We start from the raw sequence: 19,664 nt of genomic DNA on the forward strand, positions 1-19,664 counted from the left end.
CATGCGCATATGTACTCTCTTATACACACACGGACCTTCGTGTTGGGGGTCCTCTTTACTTTGTTATCTCCCCTACTGCTTCACTCTCCTGTGTGACCCTTCTGTCTGGCAGTCGCCATGATAGATCGGTAGCCACTACACACATATTTTTTCTCTCCTTGTTTTTTTCTGTATACCTTTCTGTAGAAGAGCATAGGCTTGAAATGTAAAAGAATTTTTCTATTCCTGAGTGTTATACTAATACATCTGTTTGTTTTGTACACCACCTGTCTTCGTCTTTTGTTTTTTTCATGAACTCTCCCTATATATATATATATATATAAATGAGAAACAAAAACATAAACACAAAACCAAGGAACTGGACATTTTTCTTAAACAACGAAAAAATAGAGTACAGGACATACAACACAAGGAAAATTCCCCTTCTTCAGTCGCCATGGTTTCATCTACTCGTGTTTCGAAGGTGAAGGCGAGATGCAACTTTGGTGAAACGTTCCTTCCCACGAAAAACAAATTAAATAAAATTTGAGATTTTTTTGCGGAGGGGTAAAAATGGTAACAAAAACAGGACAGTAAAGACAGTACAAAATATAAACAGTAAAAGACAGGACAAGGAGAATAACAGTAACACAGACAAGAAGGGCTGTTAAGCCAAACGAGATAAAATATTATGAACACTATTTTTGAGAACGGTGAAGGAGCCACAGAAAATGCCATCTACACTCAGGGGAAGCAAGGTCAGAAAAGACAGTAGTTTCCTCATCGCTGACCAGCGACGGGACAAGGGAGGAGGAGTAGGAGAAAGGGAAGGAGAGAGAAAAACGAGGAATGGTTGTAGAGAAAACCAGAAAGAATGAAGAATGAGAGAGAGGGAGGGAGAGATCGTAAGGTAGAAGAAAAAGAAACCAGAAAGAAGGAAGGCTGTGAAAGGGAGGGGGACAGAAAGGTTAAGAGTGCGCATCAATATTAATATTAAGAACAAACTTACTTAGAAATGGATGCATGCTTTCTGTCATGTAATAACAAATTAATAAATAAAACATATGCATATATACATACATATATGTACGTACCTACATCTGTGTTTATGTTTTCGTTTCTCATTGTGTTCGACGTTTTTTTGGTGTCCTGTACCCATATATGCATGTATATATACATGTAGATGTAGGTACGTACATATATGTATGTATATATGCATATGTTTTATATATTAATTTGTTATTACACGACATAACGCATGCATCCATTTATATATACATATATACGACAGGCTTCTTTCAGTTTCTGTCTACCAAATCCACTCACAAGGCTTTGATTAGCCTGAGGCTATAGTAGAAGACACTTGCCGAAGGTGCCATGTAGTGGACTGAACCTGGAACCATGTGGTTCATAAGCAAGTTACTTACCTCACCGCCACTCCTGCACCTCATAACTTTTTTATTTTTACGAATTTTTACACAATTTTTTTATTGTCTTGTGCATAATGGAATTGATATGATGATGGAAAAAAAATTTTTTTTTTTTAAATTCCTACACCACCATTTTTTTTTTTAAATTCGTGGTTTTAAAATACAGACAGTCCAAATTTACCATTTGTTTCTTTTTATAATTTCCCAAAAGTTTTTTAAATACTTCAAAATCAAAATTGCATAAATATGTGTGCCAGAACAGTAGTTAAAATTAAGGAAATGGATTTTTGGGAGACCTCTTATTATAACTGACTTTTATTCTATCATTCTAATATGTTCTTAATGAAATTTTCTACAAATATCCTTCAGATTGTGTAGATTCTGATTAAATTGGAATTCCTTGTTAAAACTGTTTGTCCCTAAAGGAGTTTTAGAAAATTCACACCATTAGGCTTTGTTGTGTGTGTGTGTGTATATATATATATATGAGTGGGTGTATACGTATTATTTTAATTATCTCTACACACGTAAAAAATTGGGTACACTGTTTGTAATGATGATTATAGGTATCCAAAACTTCTTCACCACTCTTCAAACTTCATTTTTCCTATTAAAAGGAAGGCTTTCGTCTACTTGGACTATATGCTGTACCTCTGTATGGCTGTCTGTCTGCTAATATTGTTGAAGGACATGCAGGATGTCACTGGCATTTCACATAAAAAATCCAGGATTATGTGAAAAAGTGTGAAGACTGACAATTGACTTTTTTTCCATAAAAGTATTAAAAAATTGTTTGGAAATTATAAAGAGAAATGAATGGTGGATTTGGACTGTCTGTATTTTAAACCCCAAATTTTTTTTTTAATTATTGGAGGAGGGGATTTAAAAAGAAAAAAATTTTTGCATAATCATATTAATTACATTATGCAGAAGACATAATCAAAAAACTTTTGTAAACATTTTTTAAAAAATAAAGAAGTTATGAGGATTTTTAGCACATGCTTACATCATAACTCTACCCAAAACTCTTATTTAAATGTTGATTCTTTGGGACGAATCATAAGTGATTGTTTAAAGAAGGATAGAACAACAATGGTAAAATGTATTTGAAACAAAGGACAACAGTTGAAATGGATGGGTAGGTAAACAAAGGTATCAACAAATACAAGACAGGGAAGGGAACATCACCTTTCAAGTAACTCAAAATAGGTAAAAATAGGTACATTTGCCAAAGTTAAATGTAGTTTAAATATGGAGATTAAGATTGTTTGGTATTGGATATTCATCACATACAGTGTTTCTCAACAATTTAATAAACGTTGCAGGTGGACAGCCAAAATAAATTGACAAAATCCTTTCACTTTTATGAAAAGATTTAAAATGTATGGAAGACCCTACATGCAAAAAACTATGTCTATTTACACAGAAGCTCTGGGCAAAATGTTATAGTGTATGACCATCCTTGGGACATAGTATGTATAATTTGGTAAAAATTGGTTGAGAATTGTGGAAATGTATGTGTTCAGTGTTCATAGTCAATTTAATCCCTGTCACAGGTGGACAATTGAAATAAATATATAAAATCCTTTCACTTTTATAAAAAGATTAAAAGAGTATGGAAGATCTTACATACAAAAAACTATGTCCATTTGCGGGAGGTCTGGGCAAAATGTTATAGTGCATGACCATCCTCAGGACATAAGTAATGTGTGTAAAGTTTGCTGAAAATTAGTTGAGAATTGTGGAAATGTATGCGTTAGTTACTATACACATACATGCTACAATTTATATATATATATACAAGAAAATATGAATCAATAACTAAATACAAATATAATTACTTTACTAATTATCTTACTGTTTCATATAATAATTATGACTGACTTTTTCATGAATTAGAAACAAGCATATAAGGGAATATATATGTACATTAACAAACTGATTTAACTTCATAACATGTTACTAACATACATACACACTTATACACACATAAATCAACTTAGACAGTAAACATCTATACTCACACACACATAAACAATCATACACAAACTGAAATGGACTATGATTATCCATACCTATAAATGTATATATAGTTATAGGAATATTTGACAACCTTTTACTAATATACATACATACTTATGCACTAATAAAGCAACTTAAGCAGTAAGGATCTATAAACACACACACACTTATGCATAAATGGTGACGTCCATACTTGTATTAAATAACTTTATGCCAACACACATACACACATACATAAATTAACTTAGGCAATAAGCATACATATATACACATATGAGCACACATATAAACACACGAACATACACTCACACATAAACCAAAATCGACCATGGACATCCATGTTTTGTAAAAAAAACTCTTTTATTTCATTTTTATTTTTCTTATTAGTATATTTTTTTATTATTATTATCATTATTGTATTTAAATAAAAATATTAATGCATGTGTACACACAAACATGCTTTCATCTGCTTAATCTGTCGGAGTATTTCAACTTATCAAAAAGTAAGCTCTATAATGTTCATCTTGCTCTGAAGATCTTCCACCTAAAGTACTCAAAATGCAAACTTATATTATTATATATGTCTTGTTATTTAAATTGGGTGCGAAGTGAAACAATTGTTGGCAATGTTAATTAATTTATATCCACCGAATCACTCCATTTTTAAACTTATTAATAATATTTGATGTTTTATAATATATTTATTGAAGAAATATCTCTTCAAAATATAATATATTAAACCAGGGTATCTTGGATAAAACTATCCCTATAAGAGGATGATATACAACCCAATTACATTTATATAAGGAAAGCATACTCATTAAAAAATATAACCCACAGCTGAGTATCCTTTAGAAAGAAGAAAAAACACTAAAAAGAAAAAGGAAAAAGACTCAATTTCTCCACAAAAAACAATCAGGTACAACAGACAATTTTTAAAAACTCTAGTAACAGTCTTCCACCCAAGTTTCAAAACTGCAACTCCAAATCACCATACAATACCACCATATAAACACCAGTTACTGACGTCACCTAACTCTAGACCAATGAAATTTTACTTCTGATCAAAACCAAATTTCAGCAAATTCAACAAAATGACCCTTTAAGAGAATCAACCAACTGGAACAGCTGATGACTGCTCTCCACAGGCAAGCCGCAGAACAACAAACTTGACCACCAGAAAAACAAGATGTCACCAATACTTTAACAAATGAAAAATCAGATCTATTCATGGAAAAAAAATTATAAATACACTGGATTCCAAAAAACACTGTTTCAAGTGAAAGTTCCCGCACACAGCGGAAAGAGAATCACAGAAACTGTAAACCAAATCCCTTTTTTTACTATCTTCATTTCTCCCTTGTTTTTATCCAGTATGACTGAAACTTTGATGATATTCATTTCTTATCAACCACTACAAAATTCCTTGAATTATATTGAATTTTGTACATTTAAACAAAAGTTTTAATATTATTGACTGTTATGAACATTTAAACTTGTCAACATTGAAACTGTTAAACATGTTTTTCTAATTCATAATTCTAAATTTTAACTATTGATAAACAAAAAATATTGTTGAAACTATTTTGATATATATGTAAATAAATTTATTTCAAAACAATTAGGTGCATTTTCAACAACAAATTTGCCTATATATACATATATATATATATATATATATATATATAATATATATATATATATATATATATATATATATATATATATATATACTAGCAGAGATACCCGGTTACATTCAATTGAAGAATTAGACTTCTCTGTTATATTTTCTGTTTCGAATTTCATCAAAATTGCAAATGAGGTTATTTCCCTCTTTACACACCCTAAAAAAATTGTAGTTGTGCCACATGTATCCCATAATACTGATTTTTATGCACATATTCCAAAATTCCAGTCTTATTGAACCTGTTAAAAAGATTTTGCTCCTGAAAAATGAAGGTCATGGAGCTCTAAAATGTGAGAGTTAAGGCCCCTGTTGGGGGTGGGCATCTTAATGTCAACCAGAGAAGTTGAATTGTTGAGAATCTTTTTAACTTGGGTCTTATATCTATTGTTTGAATTTCTTTGAAATAGGAAATATGTGTTCACTGGGTTTGTAAACGAGAGCAAAGCTACAGGAAACCAAAAGATGAATGATCACAATAAGCAGTCAATTATCCTAACCTAGTCGTTACCACTCCCAATGAAGGATACCTCACCATCCAGGTGACAAGCACAGCTGTAAGATGCATTACGAATCTATAGCAATTGGAAGGGCATGACCCAACTGAAATAAACATTAACAACTGTGTGACATGAGGGCTAAGGAGAAATTAAAGAGAGTGTCACCACTAGAATACGAATAGCCTGGGCAAAGTTTAGAAAGCTCCTACCCCTACTGGCGACAAAGGATCTCTCGTTCAGAGTGAAAGGTAGATTGTATGATGCATGTGTGCGAACTGCCATGCTTCACGGTAGTGAAACATGGGCTGTGACTGCAGAGGATATGCGTAGACTTGAAAGAAATGAAGCTAACATGATCCGCTGGATGTGTAATGTCAGTGTGCATGCACGACAGAGTTTAAGCACTCTGAGAGAAATGCTGGACATAAGAAGCATCAGATGTGGTGTACAAGAGCGATGCTTACGATGGTATGGTCATGTACTGCGGATGGATGAGGAGAGATGTGTGATAAAGTGCTGCTCCCAAACAGTTGAACGTATCAGGGGGAGAGGTAGACCCAGGAAGACATGGGATGAGGTAGTCAAGCATGACCTCAGAGCATTGGGCCTCACAGAGGCAATGACGATGGACTGAGATCTCTGGAGATATGCTGTGACTGCAAAGACCCGGGCTGCTTCCTGCACCAGTTCTGCATAGTCCCAGCCCATTCAAAGTACCTTGGATTTCAGAACAACCCGCTGTGCTTGAGGAGACCTATTGAGTCAAGTACATGAACATCGAAATAAATATCAATGGAAATAGTAGTTGTGATACCTGTGCCATGCTGGTGGCACGTAAAAAGCGCCATCCAAATGTGGCCGATGCCAGCACCGCCTTAACTGGCTTCTGTGCCGGTGGCACGTAAAAAGCACCATCTGAACGTGGCCGATGCCAGCACCGCCTTGACTGGCTTCTGTGCCGGTGGCACATAAAAAGCACCATCCGGACATGGCCAATGCCAGCGCCGCCTTGACTGGCTTCTATGCCGGTGGTACGTAAAAAGCACCAACCGATCATGGCTGCTGCCAGACTCCCCTGGCACCTGTGCCGGTGGCACGTAAAAAGCACCCACTACACTCATGGAGTGGTTGGCGTCAGGAAGGGCATTCAGCTGTAGAAACACTGCCAGATCAGAATGGAGCCTGGTGCAGCCTCCTGGCTTCCCAGACCCCAGTCGAACCGTCTAACCCGTGCTAGCACGGAAAACGGACGTTAAACGATGATGATGATGATGATGATGATGAATGTGTCTAATGGAAAAATTAGAGTTTCTTCCCTTTTAGGGTTAAGTTATTTTCAGAATATTTTCCCATTATGCACTGTTTTGAGTATTTATACCCCAAAACTTTGAATATCTCAATAACTACTGGTCCAATTTATGCAAAACTTGTTTGATTTCATTTGTATTCACATTTCAGGAGCACTTTCCTTTTCAAGTATTTTCCCATTATGCACCAGTTGTGCTGTGTAACATTGCAAGCAAGAAAGATTGAACTTCACTTTTAATGCATTATATATATATATGCTTTTGTTTATGTAATCACTTCTTGAAAATATTTACTCCCACTACATGTAGATCTCTCAGGGTTTTTAAGCAAGATAAACAGGTGTGAGCCTTTGCATTACAAGCTGTTGCAGTACTTGGTCTTTACTCTAGACAAGATGGGCAGGACCTTTAGAACAGTGCACTGGTGTCCTATTCAGGAACTTGTATAACTCTCAATGCCAATGTTTAATGCCAGCCCTTATATCTGTGTGTGTGTCTGTAACAGAGAAAGTAGTGTTTGTGTGTGGAAGATGCACAGAACCAATAAAGTCTACAGATACACAGGAAATTGATTTTTTCAAATGCCCAAGAGGCTCTCTAGATGTTATACATAATTTTTGTTATCTAGGTAACCTAATTAGCAGTAGAAGAGACTGTTCTGAAAGCGTAATTGCTAGAATAAGAATAAAATGAGAAAAATTCAGAGAATTGTTACCTCTTTTGGCAATCAAAAGCTTGTGTAAATTCAGCAATGCTACATGGTAGTACGATGGGGGCCTTAAATACAGAACACATGTGAAGACTAGAGAGGAATGAAGCTGGTATTCTCCATTGGATGTGCAATGTCAGTGTACAAGTATGACAGAGTGCAAGTGTATTAAAAGGAAAGTTAGGCATAAGAGGCCCTAGATGCTGTGTGCAAGAGAGAAGACTGTGCTGGTTCAGTCATGTGTTGTGTATGGATGAGAACTGTTGCATAAAGAAATGCCGATCTCTTAAAGTGGATACAACTTGTTGGGGAGGGAAACCCAGGAAGACATGGGACAAAGTATTGAGGCCAATCTCAAGATGCTGAGCCATATGGAGAAAATGATAAAGGACTGAGATATCTGGTGCTTTGCTGTGCTTGAGAAGACCTGTCCACCACAAGAGAATTGGTATCTTAAAACCACCTTGATAAATGTGTGTACATGTAGAGCTCTGTTCCACCTACATTCTCACTGCCCTGTCAAGCTTTCCCTCACATCTCTTTCCTTCATGTTCATCACTTCTTTCTCTCTGATAAACTTCATCTTTAAAATATATTTTATTTACTATCACTCCCAAAACGCTCACATACCTAAAGTAACCTCTTCTGAGTCACTTCTATAACACTCACTTTCAATTACTACAGTCACCTTTATCCTGTTCAACCATCTTCAAATTCTTATGAAACTTCCCCTCAACATCCCACCTGGTGCTAGTGGCATGAAAAACGCACCCAATACACTCTGTAAAGTGGTTGGCATTAAAAAGGGCATTCAAACCATGCCAAAACAAAATAAAGCTTGGCACAGTCAAACTCTGGCTTGCCAACTCATCAAATCCTCCGACCCATGCCAGCATGAAAATCAGATATTAAATGATGATATTATATATATATATATATATATATATATATATATACACACACACACAACAAAAATAATTTCTTACTTTATCACTTAAATATTTTTTCTCTACTTCCTCTTGTACAAGATGCCAAATTTCTTTTACATTTAATACTCGGCCTAACTTTAAAGGTGTTCCATATGCCTGAAAAATATAAATAATTTGTTGAGACACTTATAAATATATTCAAGATAAAGATGTCATGAAGGTCACAAATTAACAGATAATCTACGAGGGGTGTTCATTAAAGATTTCTCCTGACACAATTCTCAAGGAATGGGATATATGAAACTTGGCATAATCATTAATCCTTCTCTACATAGCCACCACTAATGGTGACACTTCTCCTATTGCTTTATGCAGCTGTGAAGAACTTGTCTGTAGAAGTCAGTAGGTTGCAACTGGAACCTAGACTTTACCTCAAAAAAAAAGTTCATCATCCAAAAAAGTGCTTCCCCTTTCATAAAAGACTGCACGGTTGGAAAGAGGTGGAAGTCAGATGGTGTGAGGCTGGGAGAGTAAGGGGGATAAGGAAGGATTTCATAGCCGCAGGATTGTGCTTTTATCTGAGCAACATGTACATTGTGAACTGGGGTGTTGCCTTGGAGGAGGCGAACTCCTTTGGTCGGTATGCCACGCCTCACTGCTTTAATGGCATTGTGCAATTTCTGCAGCAGAGAAGCATAATATTCCTTGTTAACTGTGGTGCCCTTTGCTGGAAAATCCATCATCACTACTCCATGTTGGTCCCAAAAGACTGTGAGCATCACCTTGCCTGCTGAGGGATGGACACGAACATTCTTTGGAGGTGGTGAGTTATCATGCTTCCATTGCTTCAACTGGGCTTTAGTCTCAGGATCATAGTGATGGACCCATGTTTCATCCTGTATGATAAGTCTGCTGAAAAAGTCCTCATTTTCTTGGCACCTTGCCAAAAGAGCCTGGGAGAAATTGACTCGTTCCTGCTTCTGTAAAGGTGTGACCCTCTGCGGAAGCCATCATGCAGATAACTTCTGCAAGTGCAGTTGGTTGTGAATAATTTTTCCACAGACCCTACACTTATCTACACTTCTTGGGCTAGTTGCGGAATAGTTATGCAGCTTCCACTTTATGGATGGTGTCGTCATCAATGGTGGAATGTGGTTGTCCAGGAATAGGTGCAGTTTCCACCAATATCCAACCACATTTGAACTGGCGATGCCAGTGCTTGGCAACCTCATTTGATGGTGCATTGTCACCATAAACTTCTTTCATCTCATCAAAAGTCTCTTTTGATGTATGATCTTTGAAGTATAAGAACCTGATCACTGATCTGCATTCAACTGCCTCCATTGTAATACCTTAGTCCACTTCAGCAGCCATAAAAGACAAACAAATATTAGTAGAAAGCTGAAATTTACAATGCGACATAAAGATACATGTATGATTAAACCTGTACAAGTTCCATTCCCTGCACTAACCAGAAGTGAGTCAGGGGAGATCTTTAATGAACACCCCTCATACTGAATTAAATTCTAAAATATGAACTTACTTTATTATCTTCAAAGGAAGAAAAGCAAAGTAAAACCTGATTTTTACTGCCCTCCGTATTCCAAGTATATGAACTCAAAATGTGGGGCATTTCACCCTTTCTGCCACCTCTATATAAACATTTATAGATAAAAGGTACTGACTGATTTCAGACAGGTAAATTACTTGATTTTCTTACTCAATTTTCCCTAAAAATTATTATCATTTTCATAAGAATACAGGAAGGTAAAATATCAGTGACTGGATCACAGATGTATGATGAAATTTTTTAAAATAATATATTTTATTATTACAAAATAATAAAATGGCAAAAGTAAATACAACTGTCTATATGAGTTTGGTTACAGTAACCACAATACAATTGCACGTTTTCTGCTGATTACTCAAGAACTTATAATTAATAAACTGAAGACTATTGATTATTTCACTGCACTTGATGGGATGAAAGTTATCTCCCTTAACTGATTCTTTTGAGCCTCTTCAAATCAGAGGTACTACATAAGCAATAAGCATAATTTATTTACAATCAGATACAGAATTACTTTAGTAAAATCACTAATGTAACTTAAAGCATGTTTGAACAGTACTGTATAATGGTTATTTTTCCATATTATAAAATATATACTTATAAATGGTTTTAAAATATTACTTTTCAGTGCATATATTTTTATATATAATCAACTTCACAAATTTGAATTCAGTTTTGCAACTTTATATTTATTTCAGTTTTGTATGGTGATAATAAACCAAACTTATAAATAAGCCAATGATGGAGTTTCTCTGCAGTAATTTGATGTGTTGAAAATACCATTCCTGCCTTCCTCAAATCATACTCAACCATTTTGTAAAAGAAGGACACATCGGATAATGCAGTGTTTTTCTTTATTGATTTGGTCTGTAAAAAGAGAAACTACAGCTATTACCTTCACAAAACCAATGAGATCAATGAAATCAGCATTAGTTACAATTCAATGACTGTAGTAAAAACATGAGCATGGAAGGATTTCCAGAGGGGCAACATTCTGGAGGAAAAATAATAAGGCAGTGCTCCAACATGGCCGCAGTCAAATGACAGAACAAGTAAAAGAATAAAAGAATACTAGCATTCATTAATGTAGGACTTGGTAGAGTGGACCATCATATGGGTGATGATAAGGAAAGACAACTAGCTCTAAGTAGCAGAGTTCACTTTAGACAAGAGAGAGGTGAAGCATGCCTGAATGCAAGAGGTTAGAATATGTTAGTAACTTCAAGAATATTGGTCAAGTGGCCTTTCTTTATATATGTGCTGGAGAATGTGTGTGTATGTCTCAAATGTGGGAGCAATGCTGACACATAATGTTTGTAGTGATCATGAGCTTTGCTACAAGGATGCAATAAGGTTTTCTTATTGTGCATAATGATTGTTTCATTGTCTTTTGAGGGGATATGACAAACACAAACCTGTTGGAGGGTGTTTTAGAAGTCTTTTTTCATGGAGTCAGTGTACATATTCACATGAGGTTGTACACATGGGTGAAGAAATGTTAGGAAAAATGAAGGTTAGATCCATTTGTGTACAAATGGGCCTTGTTGAACTGATAGGAAGGAGGTAATTTGCACATAGTGGTTAGGGAAAAGGCAAGATGGTCATGGATACCCTGTGCACAGATAAATTTTTTCACAAATTATAGTGTGGTATGCAATGTGTTGCTTACCCATGCTTTTTGATTGAACTAAATTTTTTTTTTAAAGTATCAACATTATAGGTATTTATACTCCAGTGAAATTAAGAAATCAGCTCATAATTAAATGAAATCATCGAATCCATCACTGTACACATGCACATAGTCGCATATCTATGTATATATGTACTGACACATGTCTACATGCATAGGTACACAGACAAGGGTCAATCTATATGAAAAAGAAAGTGAACAAAATGAAATGGTTATAGAAAATATTACATAGAATTTAAGTGTTTTCAGTGCCTCTCAATCATGGCTGGTGAATCAAACATACTGTAGTTCATTGTAGGATATAAGTAATATGAGTACTTGCTTATCGGCAAACTTATAAGTTCAATTATAAAAAAAAATTTTTAATATAAATATTGCCATTATAGGTGAAATTAAGAAATCAACTCGTAAATAAATGAAATCCTCAAATCCATCACTGTGCACACACAGTCACATATCTATGTATATACCGACACGTATCTACACACATAGGTACACCATGATCTATACACACACAGATGAGGGCTGATTCATATGAAAAAGAAAGTGAACAAAATGAAATATTTATACAAAATATTGCATAAAATTTGAGAAGTGCTTCATCATTATAACACTTGTTTTGTTAATTTTATTTTACTACTGCAAAATTCTGTTTTGCTTTACATTTCTGTCATAACCAAAATAAAATATGTAAGAGAAAAGAATTTAGAATTAAATAGTGACTCTAGGTGTATGTAAGGATAAGATATTTTTCATAATGGAAAAAAAAGGCATCAGTGGGGCAATGCATACCCTGTGCACAGATAAATTTTTTTCACAAATTATAGTGTGGCTTATAATATGTTGCATATCCATGCTTTTTAATTGAACTGAATTAATTCATACTCTGGTAAAATTAAGAAATCAACTCCTAAATAAATGAAACCCTCAAATCCATTACTGTATGCACATGCACAGTTGCATATCTATGCATGTATTTATGTATGTTTGAAGATAATCAAACCGAATGTTCATCATTTCGAGCTACTTACCCAATGGTGAAAATCTGTTCAGCCGTTTTCCAGTAATTTTGCAAACACACAGACAAAGACGAGTGATTACAATACCCTTCTTTTGCTTATGTGCACAGGGTAATTAAATCTATAAGGAAGTATTACAAGAGATAAAGTGATCAAACTGAGTCTGTACTGGACTGCAAATTCATTTTCTACTGCAGGCATTTTGTAACATTTCTGTGCACCAAGTTGTTTAGCTCTATATCAGCCAACTGAGCAGACCTGTGTTCAAAGACAAGTCAGACGAAATAGCCCAACTTTTCTTTAGAGACAATGTATCCCAGATTATATAATCTAATGTGCTTTACCTTTTTAAGACAGAAGTTATGTTTTGAGAAAAACTTAGCTTCTATTTCTTTTATGGTGGCATCTTCAAATTTGATAGTAAATACCTTCTGGAAAAATTACCTCCAGAAGATTAGCATCTTATTTAAGAACATATTTGCCATATTCACTTATTGCAACAAAGTAAATAATTGTTCTTCTGAAAAGTGATTACCGCTTTATTACACAGGCTAAAGAAGGATGGAAACTACATAAAGTTGATAAGTGCTGAGTACTGAATTCCTAATGAATATATAACAAATACTGTACATTTGTTTAAATAATTAAAAACTGCCAGTCACATGGTATGCACCAGTTTTATGTGAACTTGTCTGGGGTTTTTTCTCTATATATTGCGATTAAAATAAACAGGGACACACAATTAATTCCATTGCTACAGAGTCACGGTTGATGTTGTTACTCCTTCTCATACATTCTGCTGTTGGTTGTGCTACTGCTACAGCAATATAGAAATTCACAGTTTATGGTTATTTGATCCTTGTTCCTATACCGGTGCTTATGAAATAAGCAAATCACAAAACTTGACAATGGCTGAAGGAAAATCTCTTGGTGACATAAACTTACAGTCAATCAAAGACGTCTCATGGCATTCAAAGCAAAAGCTTATGTGGATGAATTAAAGGATAACGATCATGATCAAAGTCCTTTGGCTATGAAATTCGTTTCTTTTGTAGGAATACAAGCATTAAAAATTATCCTAGATATTAATATCTCACATAATATCATGAAAATGACCTACAATGGACCTAAATAATTCAATTCTAAATCATGTTGCTCTTTCAAAGAAACTGCAGCCGAAAGAACAAAATTCTTCTCCACATTAATAATTAAGGATGATGATGATAGTTAAATACTATGACTTTTCTCCTAAGCCTGTCTACCTATGTGGGGATTAAACTTCATTTGCACAAGGTTTGTGCACAGCGTCCTTCATATATTTAAGAATAGTTTCCCTAATATCATTCCCTTTATTTGCTATGACATTCATGAAACAACAGCTCGATCTCTCTTGAATCAAGCAGCTAAGTTTTTATTATTATTGAAATGTGACTTAGTCAATGAATCTAGGTTTCCTCCTCCTTTCACTATCTCATTTGTAAAGGTCACATGTATTTCATTTCAATTTCAGTTAGCTTCCTCTTCTCGTTGCAAAATGTTTATACTATAAATTTGCTGATTAAAATGTACATGTAAGTTAATTTAGTCTTAGTAGTAAATGATGATAATAATAGTTAAATACTACGACTTTTCTCCTAAGCTCATCTACCTGTGTGGGGATTGATCTTGCTTGCACAAGGTCTGTGCATGGCATCCATTTTTTTGCACACTTATTATGTTCATCCACCCTTCCCCACCACCATCATCTTAATTCATACATGAATTGTTTCAATGGTGACTCATATAATCCTTTTGTGCTGTGTATGGGAGTACATATTTTACTTATACCTTATACCTTCATGCAGGCACTCAGATGAGTGTCGTATACAGTTAAAGGTACCTCATATATAAACATTTAGATATACAATATTTAAACCATCCTATGTAGTCACCCTTTCCTCTCTTTCAGGTCAACTTACATTCCCTATTCTCATAACCTCTTCATTTCTTGTTGGCTCCTGTTCTGGATATTGTATTGAACGGGGAAACTGATTCATTGTAATTCACTGAATAAACTAGGTATCAAAGCTCTATACTAGCTGACAAGTGTTTGCGCAGATCTTCTTTTCAGGTAATGACAAAAGTTCCACAACTGCCTTCCTGTCGTCACTCCCAAGTACACAATCACAGGGCTGATACCATAAATGTTGGCACAATGAAAGGAAGGAGTGGGGAGATTATTGAAATGTTGGAGCGATGCCATGTTATTGTCTGTGGTGTGCATGATAGAGGAAAACCTCAGCTACATTCCACATGGGTAAGAGACAGATTCAAATTCTTTTGGGTAGGCAGGAGGGATGGAGTGGATGGTGTAGGTATACTGTTAGCAGCAAAGTGGGGAGATAAGGTAATTTAGGTAGTTAGAGTATGTGATAGGGTAATTAAGATGAGACTTATCATAGGTAAATTAAGTTACATTTATCTCTACCTACGCTCCTCAGTCTGGGCTGACTGAAGAGCAGAAGGACCGATTCTATGAGATCCTTTTGCAGACCACCTCAATAACAAATGACAGAGACTTTATTATTGTGGCTGGTGACTTCAATGGACATGTTGGACAGTGCCACATAGATTCCAGGGAGTGCATGGCGGCTATGGTTTTGGACCTAGAAATGAGGAGGGAATAATGATGGATTCCTTTGATACAAATGATCTCATGATCTGCAACACTAACTTCAAAAAACCAGCCAGCCATCTAATCACTTATTAGTCTGGTGAGCACATAAGCTAGATTGACTACCTCCTCACCAGGCAACAAGATAGATGGATGCTTACAAAAACAAAGTCTTTCCCAGGTGAAAAGTGTACAACCCAACGTAGGTTACTAGTTAGTGACTTCAAAATTGGAGCTTGAAAGACTTGGAGAAATAAACCAATCTGGAAAAGAAGACTACGAAAGCTCAAAGATGCAGCAAACAGACAGAAATTTAGAGATTTGCTAATGGAAACTTCTGACAAAAGAGAGGAATAGTTGGTGATATATAGCTTAGAGGAAATTAGAAGTTCCTGCAGAGCAATCTACTGAGGGCTATAGATGAAATCTGTGATTGGTGCAGAGTTCCTGCTAAGCCAAAGGAAATATGGTGGTGGAACAAGGAGGTAGGCAGTGCTATAAAAGCAAAGTGGAAAGACTGGAAAAACATTGAAAGCAGAGAATTATATCAGGTAGCTAGAAGAGCAGCTAGGCAATAGGTTTACATAGCAAAAGGTAAAAAAGAAGGTAAAAAATTTGCAGATGGTCTACAGCATGAGGATCCAGAGGCATGAGGTGTTCAGGATTGCAAAGCAATCCTGGTGGGTGAGAAATGTATGCAAATGAATAATGGTATACTTGCACTTAGTGACTCAGAGAAGAAAGATGCATGGAAGTGTCACTATGAAAGGTTACTAAATGTAGAAAATGAATGGGAGAAGAGAGTCTCCCAAATATCAAAGCAATTGAGGGGCCAGCCATCAGAGTTGATAGCAGCATAATAGATAAAGCAATTAAGGATATGAAAACAGAGAAAGCTCCTGGGTCATCAAGAATCACTGATGAGATGATGAATACAGATGTAGGATACAGCTTAGCCACCCACAGAGTTAATCGGGTTATTCAGCAAGGTGCCCTCCCCAATGACTGGTGTAGTAGTATTATAGTTAGCTGCTACAAGAGTAAAGGTGATACCTTAGATAGAAACTACAGAGGTATCAAACTGCTGAACCAGGTCATGAAAGTCATTGAAAGCTCAATTGATTAGGAGTAAAATTAAACCAGATGAGATGTAGTTTGGTTTTGTATCTAGGAAGAGTACCACAGATGCCATCTTCCTAGTGAGATAGCTGTAAGAAAAGTACTCTGCCAAAAGTGAGCCATTGTAGTTAGCTTTTGTCAAACTGGAGAAAGCTTTCAACAGAGTTCCCTGTTATCTGGTGGTCTCTAAGGAAGCTAGGAGTAGAAGAGTGGCTTATTAGAGCTGTACAGACCATGTATGGTGGTGCTGTCAGTAAGGTGAGAGTTGGCAAGGAATACAATGATGAATTTAGTATACAAGTAGGGGTTCACAGATGCTCAGCCCTCAGTTCACTTTTATTCATTGTAGTTCTCCAGGCCATAACAGAGGAATCCAAAACTGGATGCCCATTGGAATTACTACATGTTGATGACCTCACTCTTATTGCAGAATTTTTAGTGGAATTAGAGAAGAAATTCCAGGAATGGAAACAAAACTTGAAATCAAAGTTCTTAAAGTTAACCTAGCAAAGACTAAAGTTGTTAGCAAGAAAGAAGATAAAACTCTCTTTTCATCAGGTAAATGGCCCTGCTCAATATGTAGGAAAGGAGTTGGAAAAATTTCCATTCACTGCACTCAGTGTAAGCTATGGACACATAAGAGGTGCAGTGGAATCGCAGGTAGATTAATAGATAAAGTCATCTTTGTATGTGGCAGATGTGCGGGAAAAATAAGCACTAATAGTACAGATTCCCTCAAATGCCCAGGAAGCTCTCTTGAGGTTGTAGCTAGTTTTTGTTACCTAGGTGACAAAATTAGCAATGGTGGAGGCTGCTCTGAAAGTACTGTTTCTAGAATAATAATAGGATGGAAGAAGTTCAGAGAGCTATTACTTCTGTTGGCAACAAAAGGACTCTCTCTCAGAGTGAAAGGTAGACTGTATGATGTTTGTGTGTGAACAGCTATACTCCATGGTAGTGAGACATGGGCTCTGAATGCAGAAGACGTGTAGACTGGAGAGAAATGAAAGCAGTATGCCCCACTGGAGGTGCAACATCAGTGTGTATGTATGATAAAGTGCAACTGTATTGAGAAAAAATTGGGGCATAAGAGGAATCAAATGCAGTACGCAAGAGAGATTACATTAGTTTGGACATATGATGAGGATAGCTGCATAAAGAAGTGCCAATCACTGGAAGTAGATAGTACCCATAGAAGAGGTAGACCCAGGAAGAATGGGACGAAGTGGTAAGGACCAATCTCAGGATGTTGGGCCTAATGGAGGGATATTACAATGGACCAAGATGTCTAGTGATATAAGGTTCTTGAGAAGACCCACCCACTGTGTGTTCCATCCACTTGTAACAAGAAAACCTTTCTCACACCCTACCCCAACAAAGCAAACTACATCTCTTCTCTTCCTCACATATCCTCTTTCATGCACTTTGCTTACCTCTCACTCTCCAATCCTATCCTCTTAGCCCTGTTTCACTGTATCATTGCTATCCAGTGGCCCCCGATCTGTGTTACACAAACCAAACTACATCTCTACATCTCATCTCTTCTCTTCCTCATATTTCCTCCTTCATACTCTATGTTTACCTTTCACTCTCCAATCCTGTCCTCACAGCCGTTTCTCTGTATCATTGTTATCCAGTAGCCCCCCCCCCCACCACCACCACCACCACCATATACTCAGGTCTTCACCACTCACTGCATTCCCCAATGATGATGGTGAAATTCAACAACTTAATGAGTCAATTTCTTAATTTATTTCAAATCTGTGACATACCAGTGAATACTGCAATTTTGAAAGTCTGAAAACATCTAAAATGTCAGTGAGGGAAAAACTCCTACTGTCTCAGTTGATTGTCAGTGAGGATAGAGGGAAACTTCTATAAGCTAATGAAGTTAACGAACTCAGTTTAGAAGTTACAGTACAATTTTTACAATGTTCTTTGTAAATATCTGAATTTTGCAGTGACAATTCAAAATGGGAAGTCATTGCCTATTCCAGAATGACCACACAAGATAAAAGAAAAAATCTGAGTGACAAATCCTGTTACCACTGTGGAAAGCACTGGTTCCCACAACACAAATGGCCTGCAATAAAAGCTATCTGCAAAAACTGTTGCAAGAAAGCCACTGTACAAAAATTTGCAAAAGTGCCAGGAATGATCATAGGATGAATCATCAGGATGGAATCAGGACTCTTATCAGTCATGCATTGGAAAAACCTGTGTTTGAATCTGTCTCACTCAATGGACACATGATAGACATGATGCATGATATGGGTGCTCCCTGCAGCATTATCTCATCCATAATAGCAAAAGACATCAGCGTGACGATTACATGGCAACATTCTTCATATGAATCGTACAATGGGCACCAGATAGAATGCATTGGGGAGGCTTGCTTTATGGTGAAATGAGAAGGCTGGTAATTCCTCCATATTTTAAAAATAATTAAAGGTGACTGCAGGTATGGTCTACTAGGTCGTGACCTACTCAACGCTGGAACAAAGAGCAGTGTTGAGTAATTTCTGCTGACAATAAAAGGAGTGCCAGCTTCATTTAAATTAAAACCTAAAGTCTCTGATAAATTCTGTTGCCAGAAGCATACCTATTACTCTCAAAGAAGATGTAGCAAAAGAAATCGATGCACTGGAAGCCTAAGGTGTAATTAAAAAATGTGCTCCAGGTGGCATATTCAATACTTATCCAGTCGCATGGGTTAATAAGTAAAATGGACAGTTGCATATGTGTCCTGACTACAAAGTTCACCAAAATGAAAAAATATGCAAGGAAGCCTATCCTTTGCCACAAACAGAAACAATATTCAGCAAGCTTAGTGGTGCAAGATTCTTCACTAAGACAGACTTAACCAATACATATTGGCAGATTGAGCTCAAAAATAGTTAGAAGCTCTGCACCATCAATACAAGAAGGTTATACTTGGTTATGTGATAACAGATGGGGATGAAAAATAGTTTTGCAATTTTTCAGCATGCTGTAGAAAATGCAGTGCTCAAGGGACTAAGAAATTTCATCACCTACCAAGACAATATAATTGA

The 19,664-nt window shown here is 36.1% G+C and overlaps 1 protein-coding gene and 1 long non-coding RNA gene across 2 annotated transcripts in view; one reads left to right on the forward strand and one right to left on the reverse strand.

Moving 5' to 3' along the window:
* The window catches only part of LOC115226447, a 577,012-nt gene extending 567,712 nt beyond the window's left edge, over positions 1–9,300 (reverse strand). Inside the window, exons 1-2 of the mRNA XM_036500752.1 lie at positions 9,217–9,300; positions 8,618–8,716 (exon numbers count right to left, since the gene is read on the reverse strand). Of these exons, the coding sequence (XP_036356645.1) occupies positions 8,618–8,716; positions 9,217–9,300 (183 nt within the window). The remainder of the gene's footprint in view (positions 1–8,617; positions 8,717–9,216) is intronic.
* Positions 9,301–16,518: 7,218 nt separating this feature from the next.
* LOC118762069 lies at positions 16,519–17,488 on the forward strand. The gene is made up of 3 exons (XR_004997852.1): positions 16,519–16,594; positions 17,373–17,375; positions 17,474–17,488. It is a non-coding gene; the product is annotated as an uncharacterized LOC118762069 (long non-coding RNA).
* The last annotated feature ends 2,176 nt before the right edge of the window (positions 17,489–19,664 follow it).

This window comes from Octopus sinensis, linkage group LG2 (assembly GCF_006345805.1).
Source record: "Octopus sinensis linkage group LG2, ASM634580v1, whole genome shotgun sequence".
Classification (NCBI taxonomy): domain Eukaryota; kingdom Metazoa; phylum Mollusca; class Cephalopoda; order Octopoda; family Octopodidae; genus Octopus; species Octopus sinensis.